Source organism: Mesoplodon bidens (assembly GCF_964165515.1).
Source record: "Mesoplodon bidens genome assembly, chromosome: 6".
In the NCBI taxonomy this organism is placed as follows: domain Eukaryota; kingdom Metazoa; phylum Chordata; class Mammalia; order Artiodactyla; family Ziphiidae; genus Mesoplodon; species Mesoplodon bidens.
In genome coordinates, this window is record NC_138162.1 from 77143021 (window position 1) to 77161889 (window position 18869).

General features: G+C 34.8%; 1 protein-coding gene across 2 annotated transcripts in view; it reads left to right on the top strand.

Moving 5' to 3' along the window:
- Positions 1-299: 299 nt before the first annotated feature.
- LOC308619233 (zinc-regulated GTPase metalloprotein activator 1B) overlaps positions 300-18869 on the top strand; it is a 44287-nt gene continuing 25717 nt past the window's right edge. The window contains exons 1-6 of one of the 2 annotated variants that reach the window (XM_081237857.1): positions 300-578; positions 4314-4400; positions 6245-6341; positions 7696-7787; positions 13616-13675; positions 14864-14901. In XM_081237857.1, the coding sequence (XP_081093983.1) occupies positions 422-578; positions 4314-4400; positions 6245-6341; positions 7696-7787; positions 13616-13675; positions 14864-14901 (531 nt within the window). In that variant the 5' untranslated portion in view covers positions 300-421. The remainder of the gene's footprint in view (positions 579-4313; positions 4401-6244; positions 6342-7695; positions 7788-13615; positions 13676-14863; positions 14902-18869) is intronic. The other variant, XM_081237856.1, reaches the window with a different exon arrangement.

The window sequence follows — 18869 nt, forward strand, 5'->3', positions numbered from 1 at the left end:
ATACTAAGAAATGTCAAGTTGATAAAGCCTATTCCTCATGAGAGCTGTTTAGGACAGGCTTCGCACTCCAGGTTCCAACCACCTGGGACTCAACTCTACCATCAGCCAGCCATTAGCTTTTAAGGTTAAAGGCGCACACAGAGACGGCGTCAGGTCTGGGCCCAACAACTCCGCCTCGCTCGGGTCTGGTTCAGAGAACACGCCCCAGGGACCTGCCCAGTTCCCCTGGGGGCGTGTCTAATAGGGGAGGCGGTCCTCAGACGCAGACCAGGTAATAACCGTGGGCGGCATCAGGAGGCGCCACGCGTCGCGGCGTGATGACGTAAAGCACGCGCCGCGCGCTTACCATACGCAGCTGCGGGCCGGCGTTTTGATCCCAGGTGTTTCTCTTAGGTAGAGGTGTGCTGTGCTGTTTGCCAGTATGTTTCCTGCTATGGGCTCCGCGGATGAGGAAGAGGAGCAGGCTGAGGAGGATTGTCCTGAATTGGTCCCCATTAAGACGAAGCAAAGAGAGGAGAAGGAGGAAACGTCTGGCCCCGGCGCTAAGATCCCAGTCACAATTATCACCGGGTATTTAGGTAACTAACAGTCCCGGTCAGAAAATGCAGTGAACGCTGTTGTCCTGTGAGTTTGAGGCTGACGGTGCCTGTTCCCCTTAGGCATCGGGGCCTTCTGGCCGACAGCAAATGTCTCTGAGGTAGGGGCTGGGTCACTTGCTCCCCGACTGGGTTGCTTTTCATCTCAGAGGTTATGCTCAGACCCCTCTAAGTTTGGGTCACATTTATCAAGTGAGATTGAAAATTAGCCTCGCATTTTTGAAACTAGTTCTGGCTTTGCAGTGTGAAGCACGGACCCGCCCCTCATTATGCATGTGACCTCTAACAAGTTACCTTGTATTTCTAAAGTTCACCTGCCTCACTTGAAAACGGAAATAGTTCCCGTCACCTGTCTGACTTTGCTTTTCTCTTCTGCTTAGTGGGGCAAGAAATACCTACCGTATAACTCTGTTCCAATTAAAGTGGGACCTTTCTGAAAATGCCCGACACCGGAGGACCATTCCTCAGTATATTCCTCTTCCTGACGAGCCAGTCTCTTCCAGCCTTTCGTGTAGAGTACTCCTATCTCAAACATTTTTTTTTTTGAGGTCTGTTTGTCAAGTACTGTAGGAGAAAGAGTAAGAATAGAATTACTGTGCCCTCAAAGGCTATATTTCTCAAACTGAGGACTTTCAGGAGTTCATGGGATCACTTGAATTCATAGCTTTATAAACATAGTACAATTTCCTGAAGGACAGTTTATGTGCTTACACTAGAGGTACTTTACTGGAAAAGTTTGAGAAGTATTATTTTAAAACTTTACAGTTAACTAGAAGGGCTAGAATAAATACCATATTAAAAGTGTGGGAAAAGTTAAGAAGTGTAGATAAAGTGAAACGATCTGGGGAAAATAGTACCACTTCTAGATGCTGCTGGAGACAAGTACAAACTTGGTGCACCTGAGGGCCTTTTACATAAAAATAGGAATTAAATCACTGGCATTTCTCTTTTGTTGCTTTGTAGACTAAGTTTATTTTCATTTTTACTCAGGATTAATTTTATAAAGGAGTTTATTTATTAATAAAGGAATTTCCCACTGTTATTCAGAGGCTGCTCTACTGCGAAGTTGAGCAAATTTCTTGTCTGAAACAGTATAGTTTAGACTTGCCCTCCCGTCTTTCCCCATTTTGCTCACTGGTAGATCAGAAGAGCATTGGAGATAATGGTCTGAAGCTTAGGAGTGAGGACTAATGCCAGCAACTTTGTGCTGAATCTAGGGGATAGTTTTCTTACTTATTCTTGACCATTTTCTCTTTCTTGAACTCTTGTTCCCTTGGTTTCCATCGCATTTTTCATCAGATTTTCCACGTACTTCTCTGGCTTCTCCTTTAAAATTTATTTTTTTCGCTCTCTGTCCATCCTTTTAACTTCATACCCAGCTGGTTTTTATTTTGATGTCCCACAGACATGTCAAACTCTGCATGTCTAAAACTTCATGTTACCATCCCATCTTGAATGATGGTTGCTTCTGTGAGCCCAACTATCTGGAATATTCTAAAAGCTTCCTAACTGGTCTTGAGTCATGCTGCCCTTTAATATATTCTCTGTATTTGAGCCTTAATGATCTTTATGAATGTCAGTCTGATTTTGTCACACCCTTCAGTGGTTTCTATTTGGGTTAAAGTTCAAATTCCTTAACATGAATTACCAGAGCTTTACAATCTGGCTCTTGACAACCTCTTTAGCCTGTGAAACTGTGGCCCAGCCACACTGAACGACTTTTACTTCTACAATGTGCCAAGTGTTTTGGCCCCAGGAATACTTTCTTCTGTTAGTCCTCTGGCTAGATGTCCCTCTTAGGTGCTCCCTGACATCTTGTATATCTATTGAATGTGTCATCCCATGACATAATTGCTTCTTTATTGCTCTGAATTCCCCTCCTGCTCCCACTTCCTTTAATGTTTCTAAGCTTCCTGAAGGTAGAGAGAGTTTGTCTGTGTCTTGTGCACTTTTCACCAAGGCTCCGTATAAAATCTGGTCCATAGGAGACTTTTGAGTGACTGAACTGTGTCTTAACGTCTTTTGCTTCATAATATGGTTAATTATGAAGCCCTAGTAATTCTATTAGGTCTCCTACATCCACCCCTTCCTTTCCATTTTCACTGCCACTGCTTAGTGCAGCACTCATGCTCAGGGCACCCGTCTCACACTTGGACTGGTTTTAAGAATTTTCTCATTGCCCTGTGTCCTTAAGTTCTGTCCCTTCCATTCTAAATGTCAACCTTTAGTGACATTGAGCTTCCTAAAGCCTGCTAAATACAAGCCTTCCATCCCTTTGATAGCTTTATACGAATGTGACCCCAAAAAGTTGAAGATATTAATACCCTATTACTCAGTAAATCCCTCCTAGTTATACCCTAGAAATCTTGTAAATGTACTTCAGAAGATGTGTACAAGCTTACCTGTAAAAGTTCTTGGCAGCACTATTTGTAATAGCAAAACACTAGAAACAACCCAAATGCGCACCAGCAGAAAAATAGGTAAATAAATGACATATTTATCCAGTTGAACTGCACTAGTATGTGCATGCAGTTAGGGTTTGTTTTTTTGTTTGTTTGTTTGTTTGTTTTCCCCTCCATGGACTTTGGTATGTATGGTTCACAAGACAAAAGTTTTTCTTCTGCTTGAGCTGAATGTATTAGGTGTAATATGCCACCTACTGGATAGAGTTAGCATAGCTTTATGCACTTTTCTTTCCTAATACTCATTATTGTGTCTTTTGTTAACATTTCTTAGGTCCATTCTCCATTGTGTGTGTGTGTGTGTGTGTAATCAATTTTATAGATTGCTTTAAGCATACTAAAAGTAGCCATATAGATATTCTGAATTTGTGTCTGGTTAATGATGAATGTTAAAATAAAAGAAAGGTCTTTATGTGTACATTCTGGGGAAGTAAACCATATATTCTTGACTAAGAAGCATTGTCATCGGGTGAAGGGATTTAAATATTTTATGTTTTATAAACTACACAAGTACTTTATTCCTTAGGAGCCATTACTTCAATAATTCCTTATTTAATAGAAAAGTTAGATGCCCTTACATTACTTGTGTAAGTTATATAGAAGGCATATTTTTTTGTCATATGAGGTCAAAGAAATCTATGTGACCCACCTTGTTGGAGTATTTATAAATATTTATAAAATTTTATGTCAGCATAAAGCATTTTTAATAGTTTACAAAGAATACTTTAATCTTTTCCTCTAGAATCTTCTCTTACCATTGTTAAATAATATTTGAATAGCATGCAAATTTTAAAGAGTGTTGGGACTCTTTATATCTTTTTTTTTAAGACTTTAATTTATTAATTTATTTTGGCTGCATCGGGTCTTAGTTGTGGCATGTGGGATCTTTGTTGAGGCACGTGGGATCTTTGCGGTGCATGCGCTCTTCATTGCGGCGCTTGGGCTTCTTTCTAGTTGTGGCGTGCAGGTTTTCTCTCTCTGGTTGCGGCGCGTGGCCTCCAGGGCACATGGGCTCTGTAGTTTGCAGCACGCAGGCTCTCTAGTTGAGGCCCGCAAGCTCAATAGTTGTGGCACTCGGGCTTAGATGCCCTGCGGCATGTGGGTCAGTTCCCTGACCAGGGATCAAACCTGCGTCCCCTGCATTGTAAGGCGGATTCTTTACCACTGGACCACCAGGGAAGTCCCTTTATATCTTTTTTTGTGTCTCTAAAGTTAGTCTTTGAATTTTGTTATTTAAAACAAACATATTTTATAGGTGCTGGGAAGACAACACTTCTGAACTATATTTTGACAGAGCAACATAGTAAAAGAATAGCAGTGATTTTAAATGAATTCGGGGAAGGTAAGTAAAGTTCAGTAAATGCCATGCTGCAAGAATTTATTGGACAGTTAATTCAACTGGTGAATTGATATTCCATATTTTAAAATGAAAATGCAAGACATTATAATGTGAACACATTGCTGTAGATAGTTTTGGAAAAATTAGATTCATTTATGTCAAGCTTTATTTTGTATGGGTTCGAGATACTGAAATCAGATAATTTCTATAAAATTTTATTTTGTTTAACTTTAGAATTCATACCAACAGAATTAAATTAGATTTTTGCATAAAATAAATATCTCCAGAAGTAAAAATCTAAGGATATGAAAGAAAATCTTTCAGGAAGATATTTGTACCAACTAGAAAGGTCCTTTTGTACTGACTGTATTGTATAATTGCAACTTTTGAAAAATATTTGAAAATGCTTCAGGCTTATAAGTTTATCTTGTTGAACGTTTATTATTCTGCAAAACAGTTAAAACAGAAGATTTAAAAAATAAGTTAAACATGTGGTCTCCATCCTCAAGCAACTTCCTTTATCTGTGAAAATATGTACATTTAACATTCCAGTTTTTTTGTCTTTAATATTGAACTGTGTTTTAAAAAAATGTATACAGCAATGTTAGACACAATTCTCTGATTTCTTTTATAAGCTTTTCTTCTCAAGTGTGAATTTTAATAAAACTCATGTTTAGCCAAAAAATACAGCTTCAGTTGGGGTATTTCTTAAATTATACTTTTTTTTCAGTTACAAATTGGTAAAGGAGCTAGGTTTATTAACAGGATGGGAGGCCTGTTAGTTGAACTTGATTTCTGGTTTTAGTAAACTGAAGATAGTTTCAGTAAACTAAAGAGTCCTGTTAGACAAAAATAAAAATCCTAAGATTTTTTAATCATAGTTTTTAATTCTAACTTCTTATTAACTGATCTTCTGTTGGACACTGATTGCATTTATTATTATTTCTTACTATCTTTCTGGACCTTTTTTCAAACTTTGTCCTGTACAGCATTTGTAATACTTTCCTTTTCATTTTATTAATATTCTCTACACCCTGAATTCTGTAGCAGCCCCTTTCAAAACTCTTTATCATTGCCTAACTGAAGTATAAACAAAAAATATATGTAAGTGAAAAATTATTCAGGTTTTTTTTTGTTGTTGTTGTTGGTCATTTGCTTTACTGGATATTTAGAACTCTTTCCTGGCTGGGGTATGTTTCTTTACTGGAGGAAAAGTAAGACTTTTAAATCATTCTTATTTGATAACAAGCATCTCAGGCTCTCAAATATACTTTATCCTTTCTCAGGTAAGCATTGCTAGGAAACATATGTGTATTTGATTAAAATTTAATTTTTAAGTGAGCACATTGGTACCCTGGCCAAGCAAAACTTCCTCAAAATGAACTAAGGGTATAACTCATATGGGGAATACTGAACGCTCTGTCTAGTAGACACAGAAACAATTTAGAGGAAGAATGAAAAGAAAACATAGGTAAGAGATTGAAGGGCATATAAAAACCAATATATAAACATACTGGTCTATCTAGAGAGTTGGCCATGGACAAGAAAGAACACCTTTAAAATAGCTACTTTATTAGGAAATGGGAGCAGGCTAGTAAGAGGCCTAAAGAGGAAGTAGATTTTACATTTGCCTCTTTAGGGTTTAAATTCTCTTAAAGAAAGAAAAGCTAAAATAATGTAGAGTAGTATAGTTTAAAATATTGAGGCAGCCTGAATAGAATGAAAGAATAAAAGTTACGAAATGTATTGTCTGCTTTGAAATCTTCCCCATTATTGAGTATACTCATCTTTGCTTTTGGTTGACTAGTGGACATAATCTAAAGAGTGCTTCTTGTTAATCATTCTAGGAAGTGCATTGGAGAAATCCTTAGCTGTCAGTCAAGGTGGAGAACTCTATGAAGAATGGCTGGAACTCAGAAACGGTTGCCTCTGCTGTTCCGTAAAGTGAGGAATGTTTTTACTGTGTGCTTGTTGGCTTCTGGAAATGTTTATTGGTTATATTTCTAGCTTTGATTTCCTTATGTAAATTAACTGAATCTACATAATCTTCTTCACTGTATTTTCAAGTAAACGACTTATTAGGATGCATTTTCTTAAAGCATTTCTTGATGCCTTGTTTTTCTATCTGCTCTAATGCTGTGGTCCTTTTATTGAGTTTTTTGTTGTTGTTTTTTTTTTTTTTTTTTTTTGCTGTACGTGGGCCTCTCACTGTTGTGGCCTCTCCCGTTGCGGAGCACAGGCTCCGGACGCGCAGGCTCAACGGCCATGGCTCACGGGCCCAACCGCTCTGCGGCATGTGGGATCTTCCCAGACCGGGGCACGAACCCGTGTCCCCTGCATCGGCAGGCAGACTCTCAACCACTGCGCCACCAGGGAAGCCCCTGTTGTTGTTTTTGATGTCAGGGTTTAATTAATAATCCCTGTGGTGCATGAAAGTCTCATTTAATGTGTAAAAAATGATTATTCCGAATTTAATAAGTCATTGGTCTTATTTCCAAGAATTCAACCTCTAAAAACAAAAATGACCATGAAAAAAGAGAAAAACCTCACATCCTGTTCCACCAGTTATAGTTGTTTCCAAGGAGAGTGTTTTATTCACCAATATAACAGCTCTTAGAAAAGGAGTGACACATAGTAGTCACTCAAATGTTTGTTGAGCAGATTAGGAAAATTAATACCCATATGGTTGATTTTGTATATTCTAGTGAATTAAATTTCTTCTACATCATTTACTATCTTAGGTGTTTGAGTCAAGTGTATTAGCAAGGCTAAAACATAACAGATTTTCTTAGACAATTAAAATTAAGTATTTTCTTGCACTTTTGATATTATTAAGAAAAAAGGAAATTAAAGCCTGCTACCCTAATTCAGAACAGAATTGAAAGGTTTTTAATTGTAGTGTCCCTTTAGCTGTTATATTAAGCTACTATAATTCCTAAATTTTGTCATTTTCTGTATTGAGTATTTTCTTTCATAAAACTATAGAAATAACAGGTTCTGACTTACTTTAGTCAGGTATATTAAAATTCCCTCTGCTTTTAATTTTAATAAAATTAAAGTATTAACTCATCAAGTATCTGATTTCTTATTACCTGTCAGCATATATGCATCCATTTCCCTCCCCTCCCCCAAACCGGTAAATACTGGATGGACATGTTAGAAGCTTGGGACTGAGGTAAATTTCCACATGCCTAAAGATATCTTTATCCCTGGTTGCTAAATATATTTTTAAATGTTTGTGATGATCACTTTAAAATATTCAGGCAATCAATGTATATCATGTTTTGGCATTCTCCAGGGACAGTGGCCTTAGAGCTATTGAGAATTTGATGCAGAAGAAAGGGAAATTTGATTACATACTGTTAGAGACCACTGGATTAGCAGATCCTGGTAAGAAATGTCATTATTAATAACCAGAATATAGTTCTTAAACATTTAAAAATAAATGGACTAGAGAAATATCTAAAATGAGTATTAAAGCTTTACTTTAGATTAAAAATTTTTTATTTTGCTTTAAAGGAGAAAAAATACTGAGTTGTCATGTTTCTTTGGCAGATGAATGATGATCAAAGTGTTTGGTAATTTTAACATGCTAATAAAATTTGAAGTTCTATCGATTAATTTAGGGTTATTGGCATGAATAAAAGTTGTTAAAAATATTAGAAAAATCTAATAAAATGTAGGGAAAAAGGAGACATTCTACTTCTAGTATATATTTGGTTGGTTCTGCTCTACAGAGATCTTAATTCTGATTGCTTTTTAATCCAGTTTTCGTAGAGGGTCATTTAGAGATATCTAAGGACTTTTGGAGTTAAATCCCAGAAATACTTATTCCCTTTAAATTAATTGTTAGCATTTTGTTTTTCTACTATTAAACTTGAAATAATTTTATTTGTAAATATTGTCATAAGGCAGAGAGTTAAATCAAGCCTTTTTTTCTGGTGTGCAATTAATAATGATTATCTATGAAATTTTTACCTCTGAATGGAATTACATCCAAACTTCCCTGTTGAAAGCTACACAAAGTCTACCTGTTTCTAACAATGGGTTTCTGTTCCTTAACATCTTTATTCCAAGTATGCAGAACATTTAGTTTTGTAAGGCTGACCCATACCATTATTTCTTTTTTGATCTGGGTCTATGGCATTGCACCATAAAACCGTATTAAAGAACTGTTCGGGAATAATTTATTGAAGGGGTCATAATTGTTTAAAAGAAATATTGGAGTGTACTGAAGGTTCAAATGTAATCGTTACTTTATTTTGAAGTATTATGTAATAACATTGTCCCTATGTTTTCAAATTAGGATTGAGTTAGGCTCTTTTGGTCCTTAGAGTAGGCATGGATTTTTCATACATTTCCAAGGGGTCTGACTGATGATAGGACTTGGACCATTACATTGATGTTAAATATTAATTTAAATCTGGTAAGATGGGAAAGTGTATTGTGTGCCTCTTTTTGAAATAGAAAATATCAGTTTCTTTCATTGTAGCCACTGCATAGAGAAAAATTCTTGTAATTTTGAGAGTAGGTGAATTTACTAAAACACAATTTAGCTTTTCAGAGGAAGTAAAAATTAAATAAAAATCTCAGAGAGAGCTTTTGTACAAATTGTAGGTATAAACAGTTTGATGTTTCTTCTTTCTTTAGAATAATGATTTTTATTGTTTGGGTAGAAATGAAACATTGATCATTAAAAAAAATTTGAACAGTAACTAAGAAAATACAAAGAAGAAAGTTAAAAGAATGTTGCCCTATATCTCACTACTGTAAAATACAAGCAGGTACATTTTATTCCAAGGATTTCTCCGTGCCAGGGCTACTTGCTGTGGTATGTTGAATGACAGCATCAGCCTCAGCTGGTAGCTTGGGAAAAATACAGATTCTTGGGCCTCATCTGAGCTCTATGGAATCAGAATCTCTAAGGGTGGGACCCAGCAATCTGTTTTAATAAGCCCTGCAGGTGATTCTTACACATGCATAAGTTTGGGAAACCCCGCTCCATGTGTAAATATGCAGAAGTAATTTTATAAAATAGGATCACATTCTTTGTGCTATTCTAAATAATTATTAATGTAGTTCTACTTGACCCTAAAAGAAGAGGACTTGAAAGAAGTGAAAGAATTGCTGAATGTCAGATAAATGCTTCACTGTAAGAGATATGAGTTAAGAAAAAAAAAGAAAAAATTATAAAGAACATAAATTGGACAAGTTATTTTTTAAATTACATGTTTAAATTTTCAGGGTAGTACCTATTGACTCTCTGGCATAAAGGATGAGAGAATTAAAACACTTCCGCCTTCTCCCATTTGGTTTTGGTTCATTGTATTCTTTGCTATGTTGTCAAGGTTTCTAACATTTATATTCTATCATACTTTGTTTAGTCCTGTGTTTAAACTGTTTTACCAGCACTATGGCTCCTCCATTCCTGAGTTGATCAATCTCTTGATTGACTGAATTTCATGGTCAGGTAATCTTTTCAAGCTTTCAGTGCTGTATTCCTTTAGATCTTGCATACTTCATTGCTTGAGAATGCTTGTCTTTTTTTTTATATATATACTTGAAGGATTACTTGGCTAGGTATAAAGTTTTCGTATCACAATTTCTTACCTTCAGAACTTTGAAAATGTTGCGTCATGATCTCTTAGTATTTTTGATTGGCTGGATTTCCTCGTGCAGTATTTTTCTCTTTTCATCGGGAAGGATTTGTGAGTGCTGTATTCTTTGAGTTTCAATGCTGTTGTTTCCTTTAGTGTTTGAGAATGTCTGCCTGTGGTTTTCATTCTTGAAAAACAACTTGGCAGGAGGTAATATCCTCAGAGAACACTTTCGTTAGAACTTTGTGGTCATTATTTTATTATATTGGAGCAATAAATTTTACTGTAGAAAAATCTGATTTTTTTCCTGCCTCCTTGAAAGTGACTTGCTTTTTCATCTAAAATGCCTGAAAAAATTTTTCTTTATTTTTAAAGTTCAGTAATATAACCAAGATACATCTAGGTGTCATTCATAATCATGTTTTCCTGGATTACAATATACTCTTTAGTCTGTAGGGTTAGTGCTTCATTTAGGGATATTTTCCTTATTTATTACCATGAAGAATTTTTCTGTCAAATTATTGAGTTCTCTTCTTTATGATACAAATTTTTCGTATATTGAATTTTCTTTTGTTCTCCATATTTATTATCTTCTAATTGTTTTGATGTATCTTTTGCCTCTGCATTTACTGTAATCATCTCAAATCTTCCTTTTTGCCCGTAATTGTTTCCACAAATGTCTGTTGATGTTTTAAATGAATTAATTGATTAAGTAATGGTACATTGGCCCTAAGTTTTATTTCTTCCGCATTATAAACTACCTTTTCATATTATTCTGTTTTATTTTGCTTTGGAGCCTTTTTTTTTTAAGCTCTTTACTTTTTTAAAAAAACTAGTTTTACTTGTTTCTTTTTGATCTTTTAAAAAATTATTTATTTATTTATTAGCCACGTCGTGTGGGATCTTAGTTCCCCGACCAGGGATTGAACCTGGGCCACGGCAGTGAAAGCGCCAAGTCCTAACCACTGGACTGCCAGGGAATTCCCTAGAGCTTGTTTTTAATTAAGGTTATATTGTTTTTATCTTTCTTATTATAAAGAAGCCCTTAGGAATTTTCTTTGGTTTCTTCAATTATGTTTCCTTCCAGAACAGGTTCTTTGCCATCTGTATTCCCCATTCATTTGTTCATTTTATTCTATCCCTCTTTTTATCTGCTTTTTGCTTATTTTAATCTGTAGTAACATGTGCATAGTTTTTTCACCGTGTTTATGCTTGATGTAGGAGGCTCAGAGAACTGTCTACTTAGATGAGGTGTTCATGAATTTTTTAAATACCCTACCCATGTTACCTAAACTTGTTTTTCTCTTGAGCCTTAGTTTGAAAGCTGAGTATTGCTGGGAGCGGGGATGAGGAAGCAGAGAGAAAAGAAGTGATTGAGAGAGCCAGATGGGCAATATGATTTTTAGGCTCTGCTCTCCTACAATATCAAGTGTTCCCCTCCGGTACTAGCTCAAACTACTCATGAGTAGATTTCCCGTACCTTTTTCAGGGACATGCTTGAGCTTCAGACTTCTCTCTTCATTTTGCTCTGAGCCCTAGAAAGTAACCCCTTCCCCTGAAAGTGTGGAGACGGTTAGAAAATTTTACCCTTGAATTTTCTTTGTTGGCTTTTTCCTGTATTGCTTATTTCTCCCTCAGTTCTGCTTCTCACCATTTTGAAAGCTATTTCTGATAAATATTAGGATTTTGTAAACTACTTATCTATAACCTCTTGTTGAGTATTGGGGTAGAATTAACAACTATCATACATCACATAGAACTTTGTGTTTTTTATTTTTACTATCATCCAAAAATTATGGCAGGAAGTTGTATATTTGGTTGCTGCTGATAAAATTTGGCTTTCAAAATTTTATTTTGTTTATTTTTATTGTTTGTTTTGTTAGGTTTTGAAGAAGGGAGATTCTATAATTTAGCTCAGGGTTTTTTAACCTTGGTACAAATGACATTTTGGGTTGAATAATTCTTTATTTTAGGAGGCCATCTTGTGTATTGTAGGATGTTTAAGAGAATCCCTGGCTTCTACCTACTACATGCCAGTAGCATTCGTGTAGTTGAGATGACCAAAAATTTCTCCAGGCATTGCCAAATATTCTCTGGGGAGAACAATTACCCTGGGTTTAGAATCACTAATTAACTTCATTCTCTCGTCTTTACTCCCCCTGTTAAACACCTGCATCCAAATTTTAAGTAGTTCTTTATTTTGTAGTCTGGTAAGTACTAAGCCAAAGATACACATCAGATTTAGAATAAAAGCTCTAATACACTCTTACAGTTCAGCTTAATACTAGGCACATGTTAACTATCGGACTTATAAGCTCTCCGAGTAGAAATCAATGAATTAAAAAAAAGATTTATGTACAGTGCTGGGCATTTTACCGAGTGAAAAAAATTAATACTTTAAAAAAATAACTTATTGTTTGGAGTAATGATACTCACAATAGATTTACTTTTCTCCTTCATTAATTAAAATCATGTTGTTAGCCAAGTAAGTGAAGAAAATTCTTATTGACAATTCAGTTGTTTCCTGTTTAGAAGACTGACACTCTCCAGTTCTAAGCTAAATAATTGTCATGGTAAAGTAATTTCCTTGGAAAGGACAGGCATTGATTCAGCCCCTGTTACTCACAAATCCTATTTCAGTCAAATTGGAAAACTATTAAGTTTTTGGGAAAAAATCAATACATATCAGGAAACCATTAGATCTTGTGGCCCTTGCTGTATCCTGCATGAGTAATCACTGTAAACTGCTGACAGGTATTTCATTGTTGACACAGAGTGATGCTTGGGAGACCACATCTTGTCAGGGTAGGTGGACAGCTTTAGACATTGGAATGAGTTCAGTTTTCCTTGTTTTTCCCCAGGACTCATCCTTTTAGACAGCTCTGTCACTAACTGGACCTGTGATGCTTTGAAAAATCAAATTCTTTCTTTACTGTCAGTTTTCTTTTTTCTTGTGTTGTGGCATACTAATCAGGGTGTGTGGTTTGGTATTGAACCAGTTTCTGTCAAAAACAAGTTTTAATTTATTATTTAGAAATTATTTTTCCTCAATTAAAACAAATTTCCAAATTTTATATCAGTACTAATAAATAGTGTAAGGATTTATTAGTAAGGACATAGAGTGTATAATTTTACTTTTATTCTTCTGTAAAACTTACAAGTAAATTTAAAAAAATTTTCGGACAGGTGATTTTGGATTTATCTATGTTTTGCTTTGCTTTCCTTTAGGGAGTTAATTATTTGTGAGCTGTATGATTACTATATTCAGGAGGGGTAAAATAAAAACAAGACCTGTGTGCACACAGGCATTCTGCCCAAATTATTTGATATTATTTATTGGTAAATTATTATGGCATTGGTGAAAGCTTGATATTGGGTTTGTATGTAATAAGAGTTGGTTTTTTTTTGTTTATTGAAGTAGAGAGAGGGGAAGAAATGGGTATAAAATAGTAAATGGTTCTATGACTGTAATTTCCTTAAGAAGATTGAAAACCCATATTTAATTCATATATGTGTTTGCCTGATAATTCCATTGGGGCAAATTAAAACATTATGGATAGAATTTTGTTTCCTAGTTTGAAGAAATATTTTTATTTGATGAATATTATCATATATTTTCAGGTGCTGTAGCTTCTATGTTTTGGGTTGATGCTGAATTAGGGGCTGATATTTATCTTGATGGTAAGTTTAGAAATGAATTTTTAAAAAAATTTTCAAGTAAAATGTTAATGTTATGGTTAAGATCATTTTTGTTTATTCATATTATACTTTTAATTCCTTGTATTGGTACTCTTTTTAAGCTTGTTTAGTTTGATGATGAAATAAGTCTTTGTTCATACTGATTCTAAAGCCCCAGACAGTAGTAGAACTAGATTTCAATCATAATCTCAACTACCAGTTTAGTGCTTCCATTAAGGTTTTCCTTTTAAAATACTATGTAGATTTTCTATATTCCCTGTTGTTTAATTTACGTGCTTAGTATATATTAGAGCTTTTTATTTTAAATAACATATATAGTATGAGGATCAAATTTCTGCTTTCATTTTCCCTTAAAAATAAGAATGAAACAAAGCCCCCTACCCCTTGCTCTCTTTACCATAACACTTTTGGGCAATCTTATTTGTAGACTTCATTTAAGACACTTTAGAAACCTTCTGGATTAGGCACATAGGTTCCCTGCAACACCCCACACCTGATTCTTCACCTTTCTGTAGACCATATTTTTCATAGACTAAGGGGTGAACTTTAAGAATTTTTGAAGCTGGGCCTCATCATTTGGCCCTAATATATATGGAATGTAGCTGGTTAAATTCCTTAGGCGTCATCAAACTCATTCAGCTGTTGTCCTTTGAAAAAATTATTTAGCATATAAATTCAGAGACTGCCAAACTAATTGATCATTTGGAAACTCAGCTACACCTTAGATAAAACAGTTGTGTGAGTTAAATTGGTGAGAGATATTCTAAGATGCCTCAGATTTGTTAAGCAATAATTTAAATAAGAAAAGTCTCGATTTTGATTATGTGAAAATAAAGATAAGCTGTCTTGTGTAATTTATCACATTCCACTTTATATTATGAAATTTGTCTCATGTTTTGGATTGTAAACTTTTTAAAGGCCAGAGAAATCTTATTTTCCTTTTTATTTGTTTGTTTAATTTTAAATATTTGTTTTTATTATGTCCCATCTAGTGCCTTAAAATAGTGCTAGGTTCATGTTTGAAATGCATCTGCTTACTAACGGAATTGAATTAAATTGCTGTGCTGGCAAGAGAAAAAGCAGTATTTTATTGAGTGACATTTGTGAACTGAAATAGACTAGTTTTAATTCTTAAATATAAAGATGATTAAAAGATTTATTCCTTTGTAGGTATCATAACTGTTGTGGATTCAAAATATGGATTAAATGTAAGTTGAAAGATTGCTATGAGTTACTAATTATTTAAGAGCTGGTTATATGGGGATTGATTATATTAGTTTTTCTATGTTTGTGTCTGTTTGAAATATCCTTAACAAAAATATTTCTATACTGTAAATATAAAAGATAGTACTTTTTAAAGTGGCAGTAATATTATCAGAAACTGTGTGTGTTAAGCCCGTGAGTTACATTTTTAACTTAATATATCATATTTTGGAAGTTTAAAAAGCATGAAGAGTAATAAAGCAAATACAGTAAAAAAAAATAGATTTTTAAAAAGTATCCTGAACAATAGATGAAATTTGTATGTGTCTTTTAATTATTATTTGGTGTTTCTAAGTTAAATGTTTATTTTCTGCTTCTCTGGCTTGATGTGATAAAAGTTTGAAGTGTAATATTTTGTAATAAGGATAATACAGGATAAAGTTTGGGTATGTGTAACCCCTCACTAGGATTCAGCCCCAATGTTGATAAGTTTTTCTGTTTGATAGAGGAAATTGAGCTTGATAAAGCGTATGAGAGCTTATTTTTCTTGTTAAACTGCTGTCAGACACAAGCTGCAGATGACTGAGTTTTTAAAAAATATATTGCTTTCCCATATTTTGAAGTAATCAGGATTTATGCCTAGGTTTAGGGAGGAGAAACTCTCCTTTAAAAGGCATCTTGCTGTGAATGTTTTGCGACTAGCAAGGTCCTGAAATGCATTTAAATGAATTTCAGTTCACAAAATGCACTTAGTAAGATTTTAAAATGCATGTTGGCACATAAAGTAAAGTGGTGTTTCTCAACTTTCCAAGTGAAAAATTACTAGAGGCAGAAGAGAGTGAAATTATCCTATCTCCTGACCCAGTCTGGCAATATGAATAGTGCCCAAAGTAATCATTTCTTAGAAGTTTAAATTTAATGCTTAAAAACTCATGTCCATTTTGTATTCTACCCGACAATATATCTGAATTTCTTAATTTGAACAAGTTTCTTTTTCTTCCAAACCTTTAATTAGTATGGCAAACTTGTCAAATGGTTACCAGTACCTCTTCATTGGCCCTTCAGTTTCCTCAGGGATTGAGCACCCTAATTTGAGAAGTTTGGGAGATGATTCCTTTTTAGATTTTTAAGTCAAAATTTATTAATAGTCTTAAGAACCAAAGAAAGACCCCAGATATTACAGTTTTTACTCAGAAATATTCCAACTATTCTGAAATCATGATATTTCTAGCAAAATGTTTACAGAGGAGGCAAAAAAAAAAAGTCACATTCTTCACTCTGAATGTTTATTAAAGGGCATGTTTGAATCCATCTCCTATATAGATTTATTGCCAGATTTGGGATATCTTCAGGATGGATAGTAGGATTTTTTTTTTGATAGACTTACAGTACCAGACCTAAAATCAAACTCTTTATGTATTTATGATTATGGGAATAATTTTATATGTATATTTGGATGTGGAAAGGAGTTAAATAGAATCTACCATGAGTGTGATAGAGGCCAAAAAAACCCACAAAGCAATATTCTGAATAATGCAGACACAGCAAACGTTTAACCCCCTCCCACCTTGATAAAACATCTTAAATTATTAAATCAATATACCTACACAAAACCGACATACTGTCAGGATAATGGAAACTTCAGATTTTCTAAGTCAGGTGCCAAATAAATAACTTTTCCTTTATATAAAGGATTTGCCAACTTGTCTAATTCCTCTGGTTGCAAAGCTTGACCTCAGTAGCTGCTTGTGATTCAGAGAATTCTGAGGCAGTACAAGTAATGACACTTGGATAATGGGCAGCAATTTAAGGGTGTCATGCTTCACAGAGCCAGCCCATCAGAAGTAAAGCTGAGAAATGGTACCTTGTGGCCAGCCAGCCAAATTGAAACTGAAGTGGTAATTGATATCATGGGCTATCACTCTGATGGGATTGTCACCCATTGATCTGAAATATTCATTTTTTAATCATGGGCAAAGAATTGGACAACTTCAAATGACAGCTCTCTATTCTCAGGACTTGACACCCAGGCTACTGATATTGTCCTTTTCAGTTCTACAAAAGTGACAGCATTTAATGCAATAGAATCAATGAATGAAGTTACACAGAAAAGGTCAAGTCAGAGGTTTCTTTTTGATTCTTCTGTTATATTGCACAAGCTGTTGAAACAATTCAGTCAGAAAACAGTTTGGCTTGGAAAAGACCAGAAAAATAAATAGACTGACATTATGCAATAATCTTTTCTTTCTTTTTTTTTTTTTTTTTATTGCATTACGGGCCTCTCGCTGTTGTGGCCTCTCCCGCTGCAGAGCACAGGACGTGCAGGCTCAGCCGCTCTGAGGCATGTGGGATCTTCCCGGACCGGGGCACGAACCCGTGTCCCCTGCATCGGCAGGCAGACTCTCAACCACTGCGCCACCAGGGAAGCCCAATAATCTTTTCTTAAAAGCTAAAATAGTGTTAGATCTATAACCAATCCGTTGGAAAGAAATAGCTGCTGCTTCTTTTTTTATTTAAATGTCACTGACATCTTTGACACTAGATTTCTTTCCACTTTGGTCAACAACAGTGTTTTTTTCTTTCTTTTTTTCAGTCCAGCTTGTTTCTGTTTCTGCAGAAAAGCCCTTAATGAAGTTATGTCATACGATGGTGTTATTTCAAAGGATTCCTTTCTTTCTTACGCTGTGCTAAGTTAAGTTAGAGGGTGGAACCTTAACCTTTTTGATATGTTGGATTATTTAGTACCAAAATTTTTCTGGTCTTTTTCTTGATATATAAGCAAAAGCCACAGTCTCTAAGCAGAGATGAGGAATCTGTTGGGGATACACACGCGCACACACACACACACACACACACAATATATTTTGAAAAAAATTTTGCAAAAATTTTTCCTTCATTGCCTGTACAGGTAAAATAGAATGTCACAATTTCCATTTTTTCACTTTGTAAATGGGAGTCATCTGACTTAATGACTAATGGTGTATAATGTACTACTGGAGAATGTCCTTTTGAATACCAGACATCGGTTTTTGTCTTTTTGCAAAGTTTGACTTGGGAAGGTAAGAAGTTGCATAAGGGAAATGGGCTGATATCCAGAGAAAATAAATGTTAGTGTGCATTTATTATTTGTTTATGTTTGTATAGCCTTCATATGTGCATAGAACAGGGACATTTATCTCTTCTGCTTTTTAATATGTTTATTACATATCATATTCTTAATAGAGTTGTACCTATTGGCAGGTTTTTATTTTGGGGAATTTTAACGTGTTTTTATTTTTGATACTTCTTGACTTCCTAGAGGTCATGTAATGTTAGTCCATCCCCGTTAGCTTTGAGTGAAAATTTCTAATCTTCTGGAGATTAGATTAGGTGCGTTAAAAGCATGAGTTACTTTGTGAAAATATTAATACTATTTTATTAGTTACATTTAGGTATGGATATTCAAAAACAAATCTCTAATTTTCTTACCATATCTTTTTTATACACCTTCAGCTCACAACCAAAAAGTCCCAAATTCATATACAAATAAATCTCCCAAAAGGTCAAAAATACAATATTTTGCAAATATTTTAAAAATTTAAAAGAACTTCAATATTATAGGATCATTCAGAGACAGATACCTTGCTAAAAATACATCTTTACTAAACAGATTTACTGCTGAAAAGAAAGGGAGTTGTTGTTGCATGTTATGTAGAATTTTTCAGATAACAACATCCATGTATCTATGTCAACAAATAGGAGGTGTTAACTAGAATTCATTCAATAAGTATTTGTTGAACCTGGGTGCCGGGTACTATTCCTGGGATGGTAATAGCCCTTATTCTCTAGAGGACGTAATGAAAGGATTTGTTATAGCCTCAGGCCAACAATAATTAGCAAAAATAGTAAATTGGTCTTTTGACAAGAAACAATTTTTGATACAGTATTCTTCAAGTTCTGTGACTTCCATAATTTCAGAGTCGGTCTGCAGTTA